The 20900-nt window shown below is 50.6% G+C and overlaps 1 protein-coding gene across 1 annotated transcript in view; it reads right to left on the bottom strand.

Moving 5' to 3' along the window:
- The window catches only part of LOC142094109 (putative PIP5K1A and PSMD4-like protein), a 36045-nt gene that overhangs the window by 13177 nt on the left and 1968 nt on the right, over positions 1–20900 (bottom strand). Inside the window, exons 2-12 of the mRNA XM_075175947.1 lie at positions 9775–9864; positions 7150–7280; positions 6617–6734; positions 6218–6370; positions 4759–5058; positions 3987–4192; positions 3257–3340; positions 2519–2567; positions 2020–2104; positions 1539–1676; positions 720–849 (exon numbers count right to left, since the gene is read on the bottom strand). Of these exons, the coding sequence (XP_075032048.1) occupies positions 720–849; positions 1539–1676; positions 2020–2104; positions 2519–2567; positions 3257–3340; positions 3987–4192; positions 4759–5058; positions 6218–6370; positions 6617–6734; positions 7150–7280; positions 9775–9864 (1484 nt within the window). The remainder of the gene's footprint in view (positions 1–719; positions 850–1538; positions 1677–2019; positions 2105–2518; positions 2568–3256; positions 3341–3986; positions 4193–4758; positions 5059–6217; positions 6371–6616; positions 6735–7149; positions 7281–9774; positions 9865–20900) is intronic.

Genomic DNA, 20900 nt, shown 5'->3' with positions numbered 1-20900 from the left:
TTCCGATCGCTTCCAGGAAGAGAAGTTAACACCTCAGAACAACTTCTACGAAAGGGATCGTCCTCTGACCACAGCTCCTCCTCGTCCCTGCTAGTCTTACTACTTCAGCAAGAAATGGAACATTCAAAGGCAGCCACCAGCTCCCTCGGGGCTCTCCATGCATTTCAGCTTCTGAGACATTTTGAACCGCACCTGCGCACATCCCTGCAGCCTCCTTTCCCCAGGAGCTGTAGGAGCTCAATGCTGACCCAATCAGTAAGTTGCAAGAGAGCCCAACCCTCTGAAAAGAGCAGCAGGAGGGTCATCTCCAGCACCACCCATCACCGCGTTAAGGCTCTTCACGTACATTTTGGCAGTGACAATTTCACCAACTCACTTTAATTAGCACAATTACCTCAACTCCAGAACAAAGCCATTAAATGCAGACCACACAAGGAACTAAAAGCCACTGGGACCTCCACGCAGCCCAAGCAGAAGATGCAAGATCATGTCATCTGTGACGGACTGCACGCAGGAACAGCGATGCTCCCCCCTTGCACATGCTTGAACCGACAGCACTGAACTTGCTTAACAACACACGGACCACTCAAACGGGTATTTCTGCAAGCATGCCAAAAACCGAAACGTCCCATAAAGCAGCACAGAGCCCTCCCACAGCTCACGAACCTGACTCGCCGGAGCCGCTGGCCTGCCATGCGCCGAAACAGCACGAGCCTTACCTATTTGCGGGCGAGTTGAGGCCTCCGCTGCCCAAGGAAGAAGTGGACAGGGTTGTTGCGATGGAATCGCTGTTAGCTTCGTCTACCGGCAGGGTCCTGGGCAGGAGATCTGGGCGACCAAGGTGGGAACCTGAGTTGAAGCACAGACTGTTCCATCACCCACACAAGCAGGATGGTGTGGCACGAGCTCCCACGCTAGCCACGGGTGCGGGATCCCACCCAAGACACCCGAGACACCCAAGCACTGAAGAACCAGCCCTGCACGCAGCTCTGTTCCAAGTCCAAGTCTCCACGTGACTGCCTAGCCCAGCTTCTCCCCTGACACAAACCCCACGGGCAGGAGCCGTTGGGAAGAGACCAGGCACACGGGAGTGCCACACAGCCTCAGCCCACTCCCCACGGGGGATGCTTGGACGAGGCTGAAAGATCCCATGAAGACGCATGAAGAAACAATTCCCCACCTCCACAACCTGGTCTTATCCTGCTTGTGAGTAAAGGCTGGCTTTTACTGAAACGTGAGGTTTATCATCCTGCCCTGCATTTGTTGCAACAGAATACTTGGAAACAGCCGAGCCTTTAAGGGCTCGCTGCTCCTCCAGGCTTTCTCACGGTGCTGTCAAAGACCATTTGGTGTTTATGAGTTTTTGGCCCTGTCTGGTTTCTTGCACCCACAACCCCAGAGAACAGGCCCTCCACTGGCAAGACCGCAAAACAAAGTGGAGGCGTCTTGCACAGCTCGGGAGGCAGCAAGCTTTGACTAGACAAATACAAGCTGAAAAATAACTTCTGTAGGCTTTTTTTTTTAGCCCAGGCACCAACCTTGCTCTACATCCGCCTCTGTCGTTACTTGTGCTTTTGTCTCGCACGACATGTGCGACTGGGAAGGCACTCCTCCTTGGCAGCTCCGCCGAGGAACTGTCGTGCCAGACCGGCTCTTCTTAGAAGGGGATGGCTTTACTTAAGGACAAAAAAAAAAAAAAAAAACAAAACAAAAAAAACAGAAAGCATTTTTCTAACACGTTCAGGAAGGAATAAAAGACCCGACGCAGCAATTTTCCAGTGACAGAGTCTGGCGCGAGGGCTGTGCCCTGAAGGAACAAGCTGATGGATGAAACAGCTCCTACAAGGTCACATCTGTGAGGCAAGAACAATCTAGGAGGAAGGAAGGGGTGACACAGCACAACAGACTTCCTAAAGCTCTTGCACGCTGTCGTCCACCTTTCCAAACCACAGCTGCTGAGCAAGGAGAAGCCAGAAACCATGGCAATTGCCGAGGGTACAGCTGCGCAGAGGTACTTACGTGGTATTTTCTTGAATGCTGTGTTGCACATGAACCGTTGGAACCTTTCGGCGTAGAAGCTGGGTCTGTGCACAGATACAGTGTCCTAGAAGTCCAAGGGGCAAACATTAACGTGTGAATCTGAATTAATAAGTGATCAAGGTTAGCATGAGCTTCTCTCAGGCTGTTCGCCTTGAAACACGCTACGTTGGACTAGGAACAGTCAGGGATTCTCACAGCCGCTCTCACTAGCAGCTGCGAGAAGCAGATTAGCTACAAACAGTAGGGGTTATATACAAAGCAATCGATACTTGTTAATGAACAAGTAGGAGACCAGCATTAACAAAACCAACTTTTTTGAGAGTACCTAGAAAGTAATACTTTTATATAAGAGGGCACACACACACATGCCTTAGATATCCAGGATTCTTGCCCAGAAGGAGCAAGGACAGCAGGCACAGTTTAACAAGATGCTGGTATTCTTGCTAAACAAGTTAAAAAGTGGTATTTTTCTACTTACCCCATCGTGTACAAGGGCCTTCCAAGAGTGCTCCAGCTTCTTGACAAACCTGACACAGGAAAGAATGAAGAACAATTTTCCCAGCAAGTCCCCGCTCCCCGTATCATGTCATGCTTGCTCAGTACTAAGCCTGGCTTCTGACCACAGCGGCAGCACAGCCCGAACAGACTACTTGGCTTTGGATTCTCTTCATTGTCCCATTTTTCTACGGCCGTTCCACAGACACCAGGGCTGATTGCAGTTCACTCTCCCAAAGGGAGAGTTTCACAGGCATAATTATCAGGGGCAGTTAACTTGCAATGACATTTAGCAGAGACTTCACATGTGTAACCCTCTGCACATTACATTTTAATATAAATAGAAGAAAAGGTAAGCCTTACAGCTATTTTTCATTTTACAGGGAGAAGTGGTTATGGCCATTTTAAGGCACCACTTGTTTTTTCCTTGCCACTTCCTGCACAGTGCCTGTGTACAACAACTACAGCATACAAAAACCACTTCATAAGAGTAAATCTATTCCGGGAACATGAAGTAAATACAGTAAGCAAGACCCAGAAATTAATCCCAAAATGCCCAACTTCAAGGAAATAGAAAGTGGTTAATAAAAAAACCAACCACGTTTATTTCTGTCTTAACTATTTCTTGAAAGCCAATCTTGACAACCAAGCAGGGGCAAACAATGCCGGAAAATGGTCTTTACCCTCAGGCGATACAAAGCTGTTATTAAATGTTTCTTACCTGTAGGACTGCAACACATCAATGATGCCGATGTACAGCAGCAGCCTCTCCCCCTTCGCGTTGCGGGCTGGAATGCCTCCCATCCTAGAAGAGGACAGGGCACAACCATGAAACAGGGTGTTCTCGCACCCCGCTGCCTCTCTCACACAGCCTAGCGTGGGCTGGATGTTACGCGAACTCATTAACAAGCGTCTACGTGCGGGAGGCACCTACTGACGCATCGGGGAAGACAAGTCAGAGCAAACGCTATGGCAGTAAGTTAGCTAAACCTCCTGAGAACTGAGCCCCTTTTCCCTCCGTGTGACCATTTAATTGAAGATAAGGATCAATCCCGACTCATCCACGAGAGGAGACCAAGCAACTGTAAAGACCATCTACTACCGTCCACACTAAGATGGCAGCTGGACTTTATGGGCTGTTAAGCCCGACCTAACAAAGCACTCACTATGCCTCTTAGAGGTGGATGGAAATAACTAGTTGGAGCTGCCAATAACCGGCGGGCAGAGAACTCTCAAATGCCACCTGGAAGGCGAGAAAATCTTTTGTGCGTTGAGGAAGGGAAATCAAAGACAAAAGCACAAAATTTGACATCAAGACCTCTGCCTTGTCTGACAGCAATCCTGTATAGCCCAGCCTGCATCTAAGTGAAGTCTCCATCAGCCAAGCTTGGGTTTCACCCCTCACTCCTCGCAGTATTTCACTGGGAACAGCAACACCGACACAGACTTACTGGTCATCTGTTTCTATGGTGCCACCTCGCCGGGCCTCTCCTTGGATGGATTCCATGGCTGTCGAGTAGAGGGCCTTCTGGGCAGCGGGTCGCCGCATATCGGTCTGGGATGTCCCGTCTGCCATCGCGTGCTCTCTCTGCGCCAGATCGATGTTATGGATTGCAACAAGCAAACTGTAATCCATGATTTTAAAGCTCTGCAGGACCTGGGCAGAAAGTCAACAAAGGCTCACTCATTACTGCAAGCCCAGTGAAACTGTCAGAGCAGACATTTTCAGAAGCCTACTCAGCATTTTTGCCTGGAGCCCCAAGCGCACTGAGGGGATGGCTTTTAAGCCACAGCTCGTGCACAGTCAGCTCATCTACAGTCGCCAAAGGGAGTTAGAGGAAAGCCATCGGGGTACTCCTGTGCAGACGGGGACCCAAGCCAGGGGAGAAGAGTCTTTTGCACGGCCGCCCAGTTGACAACCGGAGACCAGACTCAGTCGAGATCCCGCCCCTCTGCCCAGATCCTGCCCTGCTCCAGAGCTCAACCTCGGCAGAGGGTTCCTCCACCTCTCGAGGCAGTGCTGGGTTTAATTCAGGTTGGAAACACTGAACGAAACTGTGGTCCAGGTCTTGCTTCTTGTCCACACCATCACCAAAAAAACCGGGTTCTCTAAGTCAACACCCCAGCAGAGGCTACAAGGGTGGCAGCTCCCACCTCCTTTTTGTGGGAAAGGCTCAGAAAAAGGAAGTAACTCTCCATGCCGCCCTTCACCCTTCCACTTACCAAACAGTCTCTCTGTAACGTTTTGCACAGAGCATTATACATGTCAGAGTCTAAGAAGAGGCCATCAGGGATGTCCTGCATAAAATCCAAGTCCTTGTATGTTGGGAAGACCTTCTCCCGCTCCTTCTGGGATGCTCGGCGTTTGTAGGTGGAGCCCTTCAGGTCGTATTTCAGGTGCATTTTGACAGAGCGCGGCAGTAGGTTGTTCATCACGACAATGCGAATGTTTTTGCCTCCGGCCTGAACACAGTACAAGCCGTAAAACTTTGGCAGCAGCGTCCTTGGGTTCTGGTTCAAATTCTGGAACGCCAAAGACAAAGAAATACCTTCAAAGCCATTCTGGTTATTCGCATGCCAGCAGAGGAGTTATTTGCTCCTTCCTGTGCTTCTGTATTGAGATGGAGCTGGCCGTGATTCAAAGCCATTGCCAAAGAAGCTAAGAGACAAGGGCAGGTGAACATGGGGAACAGATGGGTGATGTCTGCAGCTGTTAATAACCTCTCTGCAAAGCTGAATGGGTCAGATAAAGATTGCAGGAAGGAAGGAAGGAGTTGCTGCTCATCCACACAGAAGCTAAGCTGGGGAGGCTTCTGAGCAAAGGAAGATCTTGTGCTTAGCCTTTTTAAATTTGGCACTTAGGTCAAGCTAAATACATCAGCATAGAGATGGATCTAAACTCTCGCGGCTGCAGAAGGCACTAGGCAGAATTTTGAAGAAAAGAGATGTGGTTCTGGGATATAATCACAGCAAAAATATTTGCGGGTTCAGAAGCAGTTTAAGGAATTCAGCTCGTGGCCCCAACAGCATCAAAAGTCCTAAGGCACTTCTATACGGCAGGACTACCTCGTGGCTAAATTCCCTTTCACAGAGGTGGTTTGTAAAGGCCAGGCTAGACATAAGCACGAGCAGTCAGATCACACACACGTCGTGTTCAGGGTGGGATCTGATTTTGCTCCAGACCTGATAGTCTTTTTTGCTATAGCCACTTTCATAAAACTAATACTTTACTTCCAAAGCTGCTGCTTCTATATATAGAAACTTAAAGTCAGAGTTCTTCAACAGGATACTTTATCTTTGCAGACAGAACCAAGTATAGTCCTGGGAAGGGAAACACAAGTACAAGACAAAGCATCATAGGCGTGACGCTGTGCAGCAAGGAAGCAACGAACAGTTCTCAGCTGGTCACGAAGCAGCCTGCAATCCGCCAAAAGGGTCCGAGTCACAAAGTGCAACCCAAGAGCCCTGCGCAGCACGCCAGGCTCGCGATACGCAGGGAGCTTGTGTTAGTCCATAACCGTCTTTGTCACTGGACAGTGGAGAGAGAAGCTGCCGCTCAGCTGGGGCACGGATCAAACCTCCACTCACACCTACCGCGCAGTACATAACAATATCCGTCACACGTGTACATTTGGGGGACCCTTCCGTAGCTTGCAGAGAAAGCCTCGCCCAAGCGACTCACCATGTAGTAGCCAGGCAGCAGCTTCTGTAAGAACTCAGCCTCTTTGTGCTGAACCGTTTTGATGATAAACTCATCGTCGCTGGATACGTAGAAGAGGGATCCGCTGGCCCCGGAGTTTGAAAGTTCGATGAGTGGCTCATTGCAGAGAGAGTACTGAGGAGGACAAGGTGAGAAACACAGAGGTGAGAGAGACATCAACAGGAAACTTCAGCGCAAAGGCTCTTCCTTTTAAACGTTAACAGAGGCAAACCCCAGGGTCACATACAGCATCCACTGCTGTGCTTACAGAGCCTGCCGTGGGGCCTCACAGTGCTCCACAGCTCCGAGAGGGGGAAGAGGACAAACACCCGTCACGCAGAGTACGCAACAAACGGGAACCTGGTCCAACCACCAACGTACCAGATAGTCGTCTGGTCGGATCCCAAACAGCTCCCGGAAATAACGAAAGGCCACTGGAGCATAGGTTTTGAACCGAAAGTCGTTGTAGTGATGGGCTGGGGTCAGGTTACTCCCTTCACTGATCAAGGAGAGAAGCACACACAAGTATTTGTATTTGAAACATTTCTTAAGAAACTGCCCTAAAAGCAAACACCCCCTGGCTGGCTGCTTCTAACACACTGGAGGGCTAGAAAGCACCCGCCCTAAAGGGACACATGCAGGCAGACCACAGCAAGCCTGCGTTTGTTCACACGACTGATGGCGGACGTATATAGGGAAGAGCCAGGGTTCTTCAGAAAGAGGTCGCCTGTTTTTCCGGCAGGAGCCAGAGTTGGTCTGTAAGCAGTGCACTGAGTAGCTCTGCTCAGGAGACCTGTGCTCGCTCCTGCACTCAACTGTCCTGGTTCGGTGCTGCTTCCCCACGTGCAAGCAGGGTTAGCAACTAATGCTGCTACTCACCAAAGCACCAGAGAGAGAAGAAAGCATGCACCGACCTTGGGAAGAAAATACTTTCTACTACGTAGAAATCTTGCATGAGAACATCTCTTTCGGGTTTGGTGCTCAAGCTTCCAACCGTGTGTGTAATGCCCAGCTGAATGGCACCTTTCAAGGCAGATGATGTCGTCTGGAGGGGCAGAGAAACTGAGTTAGACAATGTGGGGCAGCAGACTGGAAATAGGAGTGAAAGAAAAGAGAGCCCCAAGTTTAAAGAGCACTGTTAGCTGGGGTTCAGCTTCCGTCATTTCTTCCTCATTGACTAACGTTGCTTTGGCGATGGGAAGACCCCTACGTCCCCGACAGCATCCTACTCGATCCTTGCACTCTGGGTGGTCGAGCAGTAAGAGACTTGAATTGGAATCAACATCCAGCTGGTCCTTAAAAGACTGAATTTCATATCATCCTCCCACAGCACTCATCTCTACATCCTGCAGTCAGAGGGGGAAGATATCCAGGGAGAGATTGTCTTGTGCCCCTACAGATAAACACACTCCTTGACACCTTGGTCTGCCGGGTCTTGGAACTATGCACTTTGAAGCTTGCCCCTCCCCAGCTTGGGCACAGACTTGGCTCTTCTACAGGACAAGGCAGGCACGGCCAGCACACAACGCACACTTCTGTTTGCTGCTATCGCATCCCTCCGTCTGCCTCTCTTGCTAGATCGTGGCTCTTTAACCATAAGGAGTTCACTGTCATTTTTAAGAAAGGAGCAAAGACATGAACCCCACTCCTGCATCCTCTGCACAAACTGTCCAAGAACAATGTACGACTGTGTTCTCGTAGCAGCTACTCACATCAAGAGTCCTCTTCTGTCTATGAGACACATGATCTCATCCCAGACCACTGAGACGTGCTTCAGCCTAGCTCGTGCTACGGGCTGTCTTTCCCAGAACAGCCCAGATGAGATCTGCTCAACACCCCGATGTTTTATGGCCTGGCAGTTCCCCGAGCACGGAGATACGAACTCTGCTATAAAGCCTGCTGGAAATATTGAGGCTGCAGAGCAGGTGCAGGTTGGATTTGTGCTCTGCAGCTCATGGACATTTCACTTGGCTTATACATAAAGCAACTGGACCCAGAACAAGACCCAGGGCTCACAATCCAACTAGTTTGTGTTTGTTTCCTTAAGCTAAACAAAGCCCAGCCCCCTGCCACATGCAAGAAATCACTGTACATCAAAGCATTTGGCAGCAGAGGACACCGCAGTATCTGGGGGACAAACATTTCAAGCTTTTTCCCCAGGGACACATCCTCCATGAAGCCTTGTAAAACAAACGGGAACATTTCTCCCACTTAACTGTTTTTCTGTTATCATAGCTGCAAGAGACCTGCTCATGGTTCCCTGAAGAGAGCGCAACAAAAACTGGCAGCGACTCCAGCTTGTTGCAAGATGTCCTTTCCTACTGCGGCTACCTGTTTGTATTTGACAGTTACTTCAGTATTAGACGGGAAGGAGGAAGAACTTGACTCCGCTTTCCTTGCTTACCCTCTAAAGGCTAAAGTTGCTGGAAAATAGATTTCGGCTCAGCTCACCTAGCCCTGCTTAAACTCCCAGGACAGTCTCACTGATGAGAAACAGAACTTACCAACACGGCACAGCATTGCTGCCTTGTTTGTGAACACAGAGCCACAGGGCCAGGTTGCCAAGGAACAACTATTTTTCTCTGCTATTAGCCAGCACGATCAGCTGAGCAGCTGACTGCCTGTTTACAATCGCTTTTATAGGGCAAAGAATTTTAAAAAACAACTTACCACCCCTGGAAAAGGAGGGGATGGAAAACAGACAGAGTGTCCATTAGTCTCATTCCCAGATAAATCCCATGCAGCGTCCCACCAGGTTTCTGGGACCCTTGCGAGAAACATTTCAGGCATTTTCCATTGACTTCTACTTTTCGCTCTTATTGCTGCTGTCTAACCTTCCATCTCTGAATTTGCTGGGAAACTGAAAGCCAGATCCCAATCTTGAAGACACAAGCAATTTCAAAAAGGGCACTGTAACAAAAGCTGGCTTCTGTAGAAATACCATTTGAATTCCTCCCTTCCACTCCGATTCCCGACGGACAGATGAAGGTGCGTCTGGATTAGAGATTTCAGACCAGAAGCTTCCCTTACACAAAGCGGTGAAACGCCCCATCACGCCATTACCCATTTAATCTACATCCTAGAAGTCAACCTCACTTCAGAGAAAGTCAGCCCGTTCTGATGAAGTCCAACAAACTGGAAGCAGCACCCACAAAATACCCACATCTACAGGCTTTTTAAAAATACCCAAACAATCTCCCCTTTGTAAAGCAAATTCCAGTAATGCCACAAGATCTATAGAAACTATTGTGCCCAAAGAGCACAGAAAGCACCCAATAAGCCAGAAGAGGCCTAGGAAGTGTTGCTAATGGGCGAAGTTTAAAAATAATCCCCTCTTTAGAAGGCTACAGAAGAGAAGCTAAGCAGCACATATTCAGTCCTTTGGTTCCTTTCCTTTGAGATCTTCTTCAGCGACTGTCACAGACGTTACCCACGGTCTAACGCCGAACCTCGTGAGACACGCTGCTGCTCTGGGCAGCACTCGCATCGCCAAGAGGAGAATGACAACAGTTAAATGAGTTGTGCAAGAGGCAACTTACCTTTTTATAAGTCGTCTCGCCCGTGGAGTCCACTCCTCTGTGCCCTTTCTTTATTGTCTGTGAGCCTGGCTGCCCAGAAGAACCTGGCATCTAGGATTGGAGTGAAAGACGGTAAGAACCAAGGTTGTAAAACCCAGTGTCTTAGAGGCCGGTGGCTGCCCAGAACCACCTGGCATAATTTTGCTATTCTCAAAGATGAAGCCTGTGAAGTGCTGAAGCCCCAGGTCCCTGCACGCGTGCAAAGAGAGGACACGGTACAGGCTGGCCTCCGGGCCAGCAACAGCATTGAAATGCCTTCAAAGAACTCCTTGAGTCCTGTGTGATTGAGGCTGGACATCTAGTTAGAGAGAAACACCTGAATGCAAGACCACCTGGAAGGGTTTGCTTTTTTCTCATCACCTTCATCACAAACAGATCAGCTCTAAGAGAGCTGGTCACCGTGCTTCCTCCAGTAGGGCAAAGTCTTTGAGGAAACATTTTAGGAAGGTGGCAAATTCTACCCTGATTCATGCCACAAGAGCTCGCTTGACTCATCGTCTTCTGTCTAACACAGGCAGCTGTTAAATGGTGTCTCTCAGTCAAAACGAGTTGAACGTCTTGCTCGCAGCAGGAGATCTATGTGGTGTTTTGGTGGCACGAGAATTGTCCAGTTCCAGGACAAGGGGGGTTTTTAAGCAGAGATTCCCTTGGGAAGGAGAAATGCTCTTATTTCCCAAATGAGCACCCGCAGCTTACTGTTCTTATCACTGCCTGGTTTACCCCTAGCTTGAATGAGACTGGAAAAATCGCAGACAAGTCTGAAACTGGGCATTCTCTCACAGCCAGGGAACAAACCAGCTTGTTGGGCAGAAACTTACCTCAGGGGTGAGTGATTTTTTGAAAGTAGATGATCCTGTCAAAAGAATAAAGCCACACTCAGAAAGGGTTAATCATTACTACGCATCACAAAAAAGCCTGACACAACCGCCTTGGTTCGAACGAACGTTTTAAGGCATCTGAAAAAGCACTGACTCACGGCTGATTTCTTCCCAGCTTCTCCTCTTACAGCAGAGAGAATTTTTGTCAAGCCACAAGGAAATGCTATTCTGCTTACCGCGCGCCAGCCAAACTGTTTTGTGTCGGTGCTGCGGCTGGGGCCTGCTCTGCCCCGCTCCGCTGGCTTCCAGCACGCAGACCACCTTCAGAGGTGGTACCAGCAACTCCCTGCCTTCGGTGGAGTTACACGGCCTTGCAGGATTATTGCCACCTATTAATTAGAACTGGGAGGGCCGAGTGCTCTGCAGTGTTTCAGTAGATGCTCTGACCACGCTTTATCTTAAAGTTATTTCCAGGAGCTTTTACTGAAAGGCCCAGAACACCAATCCTTCCACTTGAAGCCAAGCCCAGGGATTTTCTTACCACCACGGTGCTACATATCTGCGAGGTGATGTACTAACTCTTATCTTTTAGGCCTGGATTCCCGCCTTGGGTTTTTTTGGATGCAGTAAGGAAAAAAAAAGCAATTAGATGACACTGCCCCTCCGCGATGTCTGTCTACGCCACAAAGCCACCAGCCCGGTTGAGACCAACACCGGTGAGGCCACCAGCTCCCGGGACAGGGACACCGTCCCCGCCAGGCAGATGCCTACAACAGTGATGCGCTTTCTGCCTCCAGCCCAGAAAAGCTCTTCCGTTTTGTTTTTCTTTCTACTTCAGACACAGCAAGAGATTTTTTTACGTGGGAACCATGACCACAGCCTAATAAAACCGCCCCCACCCAAAAGCAACACCCCCATCGTACCACAGCGTAAGCGCAGGGTTGCTTCCCCCGCCGTCCAGTAATTGTTTTACCAGACAAGCATTACAACATCCAACCCTTGCAGTGGTTCTGGGTCCACCCACCACTCACAGCAGAGAAGCCCCTTCTGCTCGCCTGTTACAGGCGGTGTAAAGACTCACGCTGTGATTTCAGCAAGCACTACAGCTCTACAAAAACTGCATTTCAGCAGAAGGAACAGAGTTACTTAACAGCGAAATCCAGCAGCCTTCTGATCCCCTTATCGAATGATCAAAGTTCTCATTTCAATACATATTAAACAAGCAAACCAAGAAGAAAAAAATCTGTCACAAACGCTTTTTGCTAAACAAAGCAAGCACAGAACGACTGGCTCCAACCGCCTTCCCACCCCCTCTCATCCCCTTTTAAAGACAAGAAAGTTTTCCTGACAAGCTCTAATTTTTGCATTTGAAGTTTCTCGCAGCCGGCTCTCCTCCTTCTCCTCCCCCGGCGCACTCGGGGCTCTTTGGAGCCGGCCGCCCCGCTTCACCTCTTGTAGAATCACAGCATCATTTAGGTTGGAAAAGACCTTTAAGATCATCAAGTCCAACCGTAAACCCAACACTGCCGAGTCCCACTAAACCATGTCCCTAAGTGCTGCCTCTACAACAGAATCATAGAATCATTTAGGTTGGAAAAGACTTTTAAGGACGGACCCTCTCACATCCCTTCCCAAATCTGGGCCAGTAGCGAGGGGAAGAGGGAGCATTTCCAGCTAGAAGGAAGCTTCTGTGACTTAGTGTCTTACGATGAAACCAATAGAGCTCGACTCCATCACCTTGCACAAGGCTTTTGAACTTGCCAAGATCCATCAGGACATGGGGACGGAGGAAACATCCCGGGCATCACAATATAACACCTGTTCAATAGCAATTAAGCCTTTTTTTTTAAGCAAGTATCTGTAATGATGTAAATCGAAACCTCTAAAAGCCCCATAAGCAATCCTGAAGGAGCACCGCCAGCCTCATCACCTTGGAGATTCGCTGTGTTAATATTTAATCATCCGTGCAAAACCGTATTCCAGCAGGATTTAACTAAAGCTCTCTCCCCAGAGGACCCGGCAGCAAATCTTCTCTCTGCTGCCTTAACCACACGCAACAAACATTAAAAGCGAGAATATACAACGAGCCTTGGCTGGAAGAGCTAGCGCCCCAAAGCACGCCGGTTTGACCCCAAAGCACGGGGTATCTTTATCTTGGAGGTTTCCCCCGGGATTTTAAGGAAGACGTACAGCATCTCAGCACAGACCAGAGCATCTTCCCCCACCGCCTTAAGACCGCGGTGTCTGGGTTCGCCCTTTCACGTAGTGATTTGGGAAGAGACAACAACGATCCTCCCCATCAGGCTGGTTACAAGAAAGGGTGAGTCAACAAGGGAAAGCCGCAGCGTGCGGTCAGAGCATCGGCGCGGTTGTGGCATCGCTCCGGTCCCAGCACACCCAGTTTCCGTGGCAGGAAGCTCCCCCTCCCTCCCTCCCGCTAGTTTCCAAACGAGTTTGCTGCTGATTGGGAAATAGGTAATTCCTGTTTGACTGTGATAAAAAACACTTATTCACGTCTGAGTGCAAGGATGAACACGCAGCTGACGAGGTCTGCTCAGCTCCGAGGCCGGACTGAAGCTACGTACAGGTCCATCGCGCGTCCTGCAAAAACAAGCGCTCTCGATGACCAAAAGCGTTGCTGGCTGAGGTCAGAGAACAAAACTCAGAGGTTTCCATATGAAAACATTTCAGTTATCCCCGCCTTTTTTTATTGCTTTGTAAAGGCCGTTCATTTGTCTGTCCCACGCACACTGCTTGGAGAGGTGAAGGTGTTAAATTCAATGGCATAAACGTAACAAAATAAATAATTTCAAAAAAGCTGCTATTTCTGTTTAAACACCTCAAAAATGAAAGAATTCAACAGTCACAATTCTGATCCAGATTGATAACTGAAAAAATGGCTTGAGACACCTAAACAGTTAATGCTGGCCAAAGGAAACAGATCAGGGTTTGAAAGTCCTGTCCAAAGATGAATTCATGATGTCCCAAAAAGTTTCCTTTTTCCTTTCTTTCATGATTCTGGGAGCAATCCCTACGGGCGATTTCAGAGCATTCTTCAGGGCTGTTTACTGGAAGCTGAATCAACCTAAATATCCTTATCAGTGACCTGGAGGAGGGGGTCGGGTGCCCCCTCCGTCGGCCTGCAGGTGACACCCCGCCGGGCGGGAGCCTGGATCTGCCGGGGTGGGAAGGGCCCGCAGAGGGACCTGGCCAGGCCGGGCCACGGCCCCAGGCCCGCGGGGGAGGTTCACCGAGGCCCAGTGCCACGTCCTGCCCTGGGCCACCACAACCCCTCAGGCCTGGGGACGAGGGGCTGGGAAGGAGCAGGGGAAAAGGACCTGGGGTGCTGGTCGGCAGCGGGACGTGAGCCGGCCGCGTGCCCAGGGGGCCAAGGCGGCCAGCGGCACCCTGGCCTGTGTCAGCAGTCGTGTGGCCAGCGGGAGCAGGGAGGTGACCGTGCCCCTGTGCTGGGCACTGGAGAGGCCGCACCTCGAATCCTGGGTTCAGTTCTGGGCCCCTCAGCACAAGGAGGACATGGAGGGGCTGGAGCGTGTCCAGAGGAGGGCAGCGGGGCTGGGGCAGGGCCTGGAGCACAAGTCTGATGGGGAGCGGCTGAGGGACTGGGGGTGTTCAGCCTGGAGAAGAGGAGGAGAGGGGAGACCTCACGGCTCTACAGCCCCCTGAAGGGAGGTTGGGCGAGGGGGGGGTTGGCTGCCCAGGGAACTGGTGGAGTCCCCATCCCTGGAGGGATTTAAAAGACGAGCAGATGAGGTGCTCAGGGACGTGGTGTAGTGGTGGACTTGGCAGCGCTGCGTTAACGGTTGGACTCAATGATCTTAAAGGTCTTTTCCAACATAAATGACTCTATGAAATAAATAGCTGTCTGCCTTCTGCCAGCCTTAGCTGTCCGGGATTATTTTCCACCAGCAACAGATAGCATACTCTTACCGACTGTGAAATAAATGCTAGGTAAAAAAGCTAAAAGTTTGTGGCGATGGCACCTGGTCAAATGGTTCCGACCAATATTTCACTGGAAGGAGCATGTAGCAAGGCATGTGGGTCAGATCCTCACTCGTCCAGCAAACGAGCCTGCTAATTTGATATAGCCAGGACAAATACCCGCTTTGCGCTATTTTTAAATAGAGCTGCTCAGACGGATTTTAGCTGCACCTCATGTTTTAGACGAAAATAAAAAGTGAAAACGTTAGCACACCCAAACACGTCATCAAGCTCAACTCTCCAGCCTCTGAGCAGGGCAAGCCAAGCGCCAGGACACATCACACCGGCATGCACTGCCCCTCCTCCCCAGTCCCGCTGCCGACTGCGGGCTTCACCTCGGCCAAACCAGTGGCCAGGCCGAGAGAGGCAGCTGGGTTTTCCCCAAACGGGTCCTCTTAATGCTCAAAAAGGGGAATATTCTCCTTCCTCACCTGGACTCTGCCTGCAGGTTGTGGCACCATCGATAAAAACGCTTCTGCACCCACAGAAGTCGGGCGTGAGACCAAGCCTTAGACCCACCAAACACTACCTGGAGGATGTGTAGTATGTTGGAGCCTCCGTGGACGCATCCAAGTCGCTGTCCACACAGAAATCCCCCAACACATGTTTTTCTCTGCCTGCAAATCCCCCCCAGAACAGTCTGCTGGGATCAGTCCCCCCCCGTCCAAGGCCACGGCTGCAAATGGGAATAGCAACGCGACTTCTTTTCTTCAAAGTGCAAACCAGGCAGAAACCAAAGCAGAAAAGCCCCGCTGGAACAATCCTGCTGGTGCGCACAGGGATGCGGAGAGCTGTTTAGATGTCAGGAGAGCGCTTACACAACACGCTTCAATAAAACAGCAGCTTTTGTTGAGAGCAGCAGCAGCTTATTTAGGGGAAAAAAACCCACCAAGTTTTGTCAATCCTCAAAAGCCAAGACAGTTACGTAATACGGCATTTTGCTGCTGGTTACTGGAGAGGAAGAAACCATGCTTTTTTCTAAGCACATATATGCAATACATCTACCTCTTCGAAACGACATCACCGAGCAGCACAAAAAGCTGAAATCTATATGAGGAAAAACAAAAAGGTTATACAGTTGTCACGGTGAACTGATACTTGAAGAAACGAGAGATATTTTCCCCAAGGAAGTCAAAAGAAACACGAAAAGAAATCCCATTTCCGCTAGTTGGGAAAACAAAGGTCCAAACTTCGCAAGCAAAACTCTTCTGAGCAAGGCACCTTAGTCGTGCACAATAAAAACCTCTTCCCTGGCTCTGGAAGGCAAGAGCCTAAGTACTTCATTTGCTTCTCTCAGGAAGCTCTTACGGAAAACTGTGGAAGTCTGGCCTGAAGAGTCAAAGCCAACGCTCTTAATCATAGCAGCTGGAGATGGGAGAAAACCCGTGAGATCACGCAGCCCGCCCCTGCCAGCGCAGAACACGGCCCTCCAGAGGAAGATAAAACACTTACAAACACTTGATCTTGGCCAGAAGGCCAAGCAGTGAGTAATAATTTTGAAATTCTCTGCATCGATAGATTTGTTCCAATAAATTATGTTAAGGACGGCATCAAAGCTGCCATAAGAGCTCGTGAATTCAGTTTCTCGATAAAGAGCTGCGGCACATTGCAGATTCCTGTCCGGGGTTATCTTTCCCACCACCGTTAGCAGCCGGCAGCTGATGTACGCATGACTAATTTTACTGCCCCGGATTAGCACATCTTCCTCCCTCTCCCCTACACTTGTTTTACGAGCCTGCTGATGGGGGCGCAGGACGGGACACTCCTGAAAATCACTGGATACCGCTGACGTGTCCACGCTGGCAACGGGTGATGCGTTGGGAAAAGGCCCAGGGAAAGATAGAGGAGACGCAATCTCTGTAACGTTATCTAGACACTTCTCGCTGCTTTGCAGAAACAGGAAACCCCTCCTCAATCTCTCTTCACCAGCAAACCGCCAAGTGCTTTGTGAGGAGGTCAGCGCACCTAGCCACGGAGAAATAAAGCCATTTTTTAATCCAAGGGGGCAGAATGAAGAACAGGTCTCCATGCACAAGGTTACCAGCATTTTCTAAGTACCCAGAAGAGAGCTGAGGCCAGGCGTGACATCAAGAAATCAATTAAAAAGGACCCAAACCAAGCAACTCCTCTGCCTTCTGCAGAGGTGAGCAGAAGAGGTGCTCACCAAAGGTGAGAAGAGAACGTACCAACGAGGATGGGGTTCTCCACCTCCATCACCTGGAGGTCGGTGAGCACGGGTCGGTGCTCACGTCAGCAGACGAGCGCTGACCTCACTGAAACTCTGAATCCACCGTTTGGGGCTTATCCCAGCGATTCCAGGAAAAGCCGTGCTTCACGAGCTCCAATCCAAAACCAACACAACTCGCCAGGGCTGGGAAGAAACCCGTTCTCCTTCATGTCTCGTCAGCACTGCAGACCTTGACCAAAGACCAGTGGTCACTGGAGCACCGACAAACAAAACCCTGTCTAAATGTGCACGGAAACACAAATACATCTTGACTGACAACGAGTTACTCTCTCCACTGAAAAACATTTGAAATAAATAAAAAAACCCTCCGAGTCACATAAACGAGACTCGGATGCACGATGTCTTCAGCAGCAGAGGATGCAGACAGCCCACGGACCAGCAGGCAGATGGTAGGACTAAAGGCTGGAAACTCTGAAGACAGAAAGGACAGTGAGCGAGAAGTTTCCAGCATCTGCTCCTGACTCCCGGCCGTATTTCCTCCCCCACCAGCCCTCTCCTGAGACCAGCCCTTGGGCCAGAGCCGTGCCCCCGGCTCCCCCAGAAACACCAGCTCTGAGGTAGAGCACTCAAACTCTTTGATCCTCGTTATCTTGCCGCTTGGGAGTCAAAAAGCGCCACGGAACCGCAGAAATCACAATTAAAAGAAAATAAATCAGTGAGCAAGTTCAGCAAAACCACCTTCAGCGTCAGGAAGAGGCTGGAAGAGGCACGTACGCGCAAGGGCTAACGCAGCCGGGCGAGACGCCGGCCGGCGAGTATTCCCGTTATTGCTTTTCCGTATGGTTCACAGCAAAACTATCTCGGGGGGAGGAGGAATGAGGTTATCCCAAGTTTCCCTGCAGAAGAGGGGGCAGACTAATTTTTGCTGAAGGCATTTTGGACAAGACCACGTTCCGGAATATTTGATGGCAACTCCTGCCCCTGTAACCTGCAGAGAAGCTGGGAGACCCTCCTTCCCCACAGCAGCACCTTCTGGCACATCGGCCCTGCACCAGGCTCTGCCGCTTGAAAATTAATCCTACCGTTGGCCGAAGACCATCGATTTTACAGCTCTGCATTACTCCCGCTTTCCACCAAAACACTTAAATTTAAAATTTAAGCCAATCCCTGCTCCCAGAGAGCAGCACCTATTCAAGAAACACAAAGGCACCGGGTTTTCCAGGGTGTCAATAAATTTAAAGTCCAGCTTTACGGCTATCGGGAGCTACCCTGGGGATACCAATCCTAACGATAAATGCTCCAAGCATTCCTTTTCCAGCCTGCCCTGCAAACATCACCAAGCCCCGGGCAGGGAGCACGTCAACAGCCCCTATTCCAGCTGAGCGATTACGGGACTTCTCAAAACCGACCCCAGAGGGAGCTGGCGACAGGGAAACCAGAATTAGCATCCTGCCTGCTGCGCCACCTTCTCAATTTGGGGGAAGATAAACAATCCTTTCCAGAAGAGTAAGATTTAGGTCAGATGTAAGGTATCCTTCTGCCCTGGGAACGCTCTGCTTTTTAAACAAGGCAGAGTCCGTGGGGATGCGGTGAGATAATACGTTTAATCACCGCTATTACGTAGTAATCAAGAAAGGGCAAGAACAATTACAATACCTCGTTTGGGGGAAAACAAAGCCCCGATCCTGGAGAAGGAAGCTCTGGGCGAGCAGAGGGAAGCAGCGCGGGCCACATTAATTCACCTCCGTCTCAAAAAAAAGGCTTTTCAACCCTGCAGGGCTAATGGGGGTGGCAGGGAGGAGAAATAAAACACCGAGCAGCCCCTTTCAACAATACACAGCGGAGCCGGAGGGAGGGAGGAGCGGCTTTTACTTTCCAAAGGGAAATTCAGTTATAATTCAGGAAACGGTACTGTGGGTCATCGGTGCCCCCCCAAAACCACACGATTCTCACTCGCTTTCTAGCTACCGCTTTGCCAGATGAGCTTCCCTCCGACAGACGAATTTGTCATTTATTTAGACAAGCTGGCTCCTACCTTTGTTCTTTCGACAGTAATCTTTTGTCTCCATCTTACAGAAAAGGAGCTTTGCCCCGCGCCGGGGTGGGCATCACACACAAGCACTCCCACGGCACCACAAGGGACGGCGAGCGTTTGGGCGACAGGACCCGGCTGACGATACTAACCTGCGACACCCACAGAGATTTCACAGCTGATGTTGGGAAGAGGAGAGATTTTTCTAACAGAGATGGGACTTGGAGTCATTTGACAGCCCTATTTTAAGCTTGAGGATGATGAGCCGTTCAGATGTTTCTATTTAATAAACTCATCTTCCCTCCTGCGCGCTCAGTCTCGGCTAGGTGGGCTCAAGCAAGCTTTGTCCCTCTTGCAGGAATCTGGGCGGGGGGAGCCTTTCTGGGTGTTTTACACCTACATTAAGGCCTCGGCAGTTCAGGACCTGCTCTCAGTTCACTTCAGATGTGTCGGGATGATTTCCCTGTCCCCAGAAGTGACCGAGCCATTTTGAGAGCAATTCTTTTGTCTGTGGACTCCAGGGAGGGGCCTGAAGCCAGGGTGACGATGAACTCTCGACTCACTCGGACCCGTAATTATAAAGCAGCCGCGGCACCCAAGGCACAAAGGACCAAACAACTGAAATCCCACATTAGCATTTTTTGGCAGATGCTGCTTCAAAGTGAAAACAGCAAAATGAGAAAACCTCTTTGGGTGTTTGCCCAGAGAGTTAAATACACGTTGAGGCAGGGAGGGGGGGAACCGCTGCCTGCCTGGCCCGGGAAGGGTTTCAGAATCATCCGCATCCCCTTTATCTACCTTGGATGATGCCAGTAATGGAGCAACAGCCCCCCGGCGCAAACTGCACCGTGGGCCACGGAGGGTGACAGTGCCCCAAAAAGCCGGGTCAGGGCTGGAGGTTTAAGGTTTACCGGCCTCCGCAGAGCAGCTCCTCTGGCATCTGAAGGGGTTGCAAGGCAAGCAAGGCACAGCTACGGCCGTCAGATATTCAAGCTGAAGCCATGCATTGCTACAGTCCGGCCAAAGTCGACCCTGCTGCCCTCCCGCCCTCTGCCCAGGGCAAAAGCAAAAGCCCCAGTTACGGCTCTGACCCGGTGTTTGCTCAGGGCCTCGTTATTACCCCGGGGAGAGCGCACCCAGCCAGGCAGGAATGCCTCCTCTCGGCAGGATGACAAACACAGGCGCTGCGGACGTCTCGGGAGGGGGACAGCCACGGTGGGACCCCGGCGCAGGCAGCTCCTCCGCAGCCACGTCACCCAACGTGCGGCGGCTGAGCCCTTCCATTTCAGGACCGCTCTCCTCGCCTCCAGCTCTCGTCATCTCCAGCTCTACCTGTCCTCTCCAGAAGCTGCAGAAGAACCACGTCCTACCCAAAGCCCAAACACTGCCCGGGGCAGAGGGCGACCACCCGGAGAGGACCCGAGTCTCCCGGAGGTGGGGCTGAAATCCGAGGTTTAAAGCCTGCACCGTCAGGGATCAGCCGAGGTGAACGCACGTCACGTATCGCACACGTCACGCGGCGGAGCCTCTGTCACAACCAGAATTCAAATCCTGTGGGAAATGCGCGTCAGCCAACACCTCGCTAGCCGGAGAAGCGAACAATGGCAATTATTCCACCAGGAAGGGAGAAGAGATTTACTTGTGTACTTGCATATTTTCTCTTAAGTAATGCTCTCGAAACCCTTCAAGCTTTCTGAAGCCGGCTCCTCCTTCTCAGCTCAGAAGACAGGCAAGGATGGGAGAAGATCAAGATCTCAAAGGAAGCCCCAAAGCAACAGAAAAAGACCCAGGGGCCTTGCCCCCGGACCCCCGTGCTGAGGCACCACGGCTGCCGCAGCCAATGAAGCCCCAAGCGCTTCCTTCTTCCTCACAAAACTGGCTTTATTGGACCGACAGGTACGACTTCCCCCGCGCCTGCGAGCAAAGGTAAAGCGGGTACGTAGGGGGTCTGTCTTCAAAACTGCCCAAAGAGCACAGCTAAGAAGCCAGAAAATCGAGCACATACAGACATCCCCACTAGACGATACTTCATCAACGCCGCAGCGATAAT

The sequence above is a fragment of the Calonectris borealis genome, chromosome 29, assembly GCF_964195595.1.
Source record: "Calonectris borealis chromosome 29, bCalBor7.hap1.2, whole genome shotgun sequence".
NCBI classification, from domain to species: Eukaryota; Metazoa; Chordata; class Aves; order Procellariiformes; family Procellariidae; genus Calonectris; species Calonectris borealis.
This window is presented reverse-complemented; position numbering and strand designations above follow the sequence as displayed.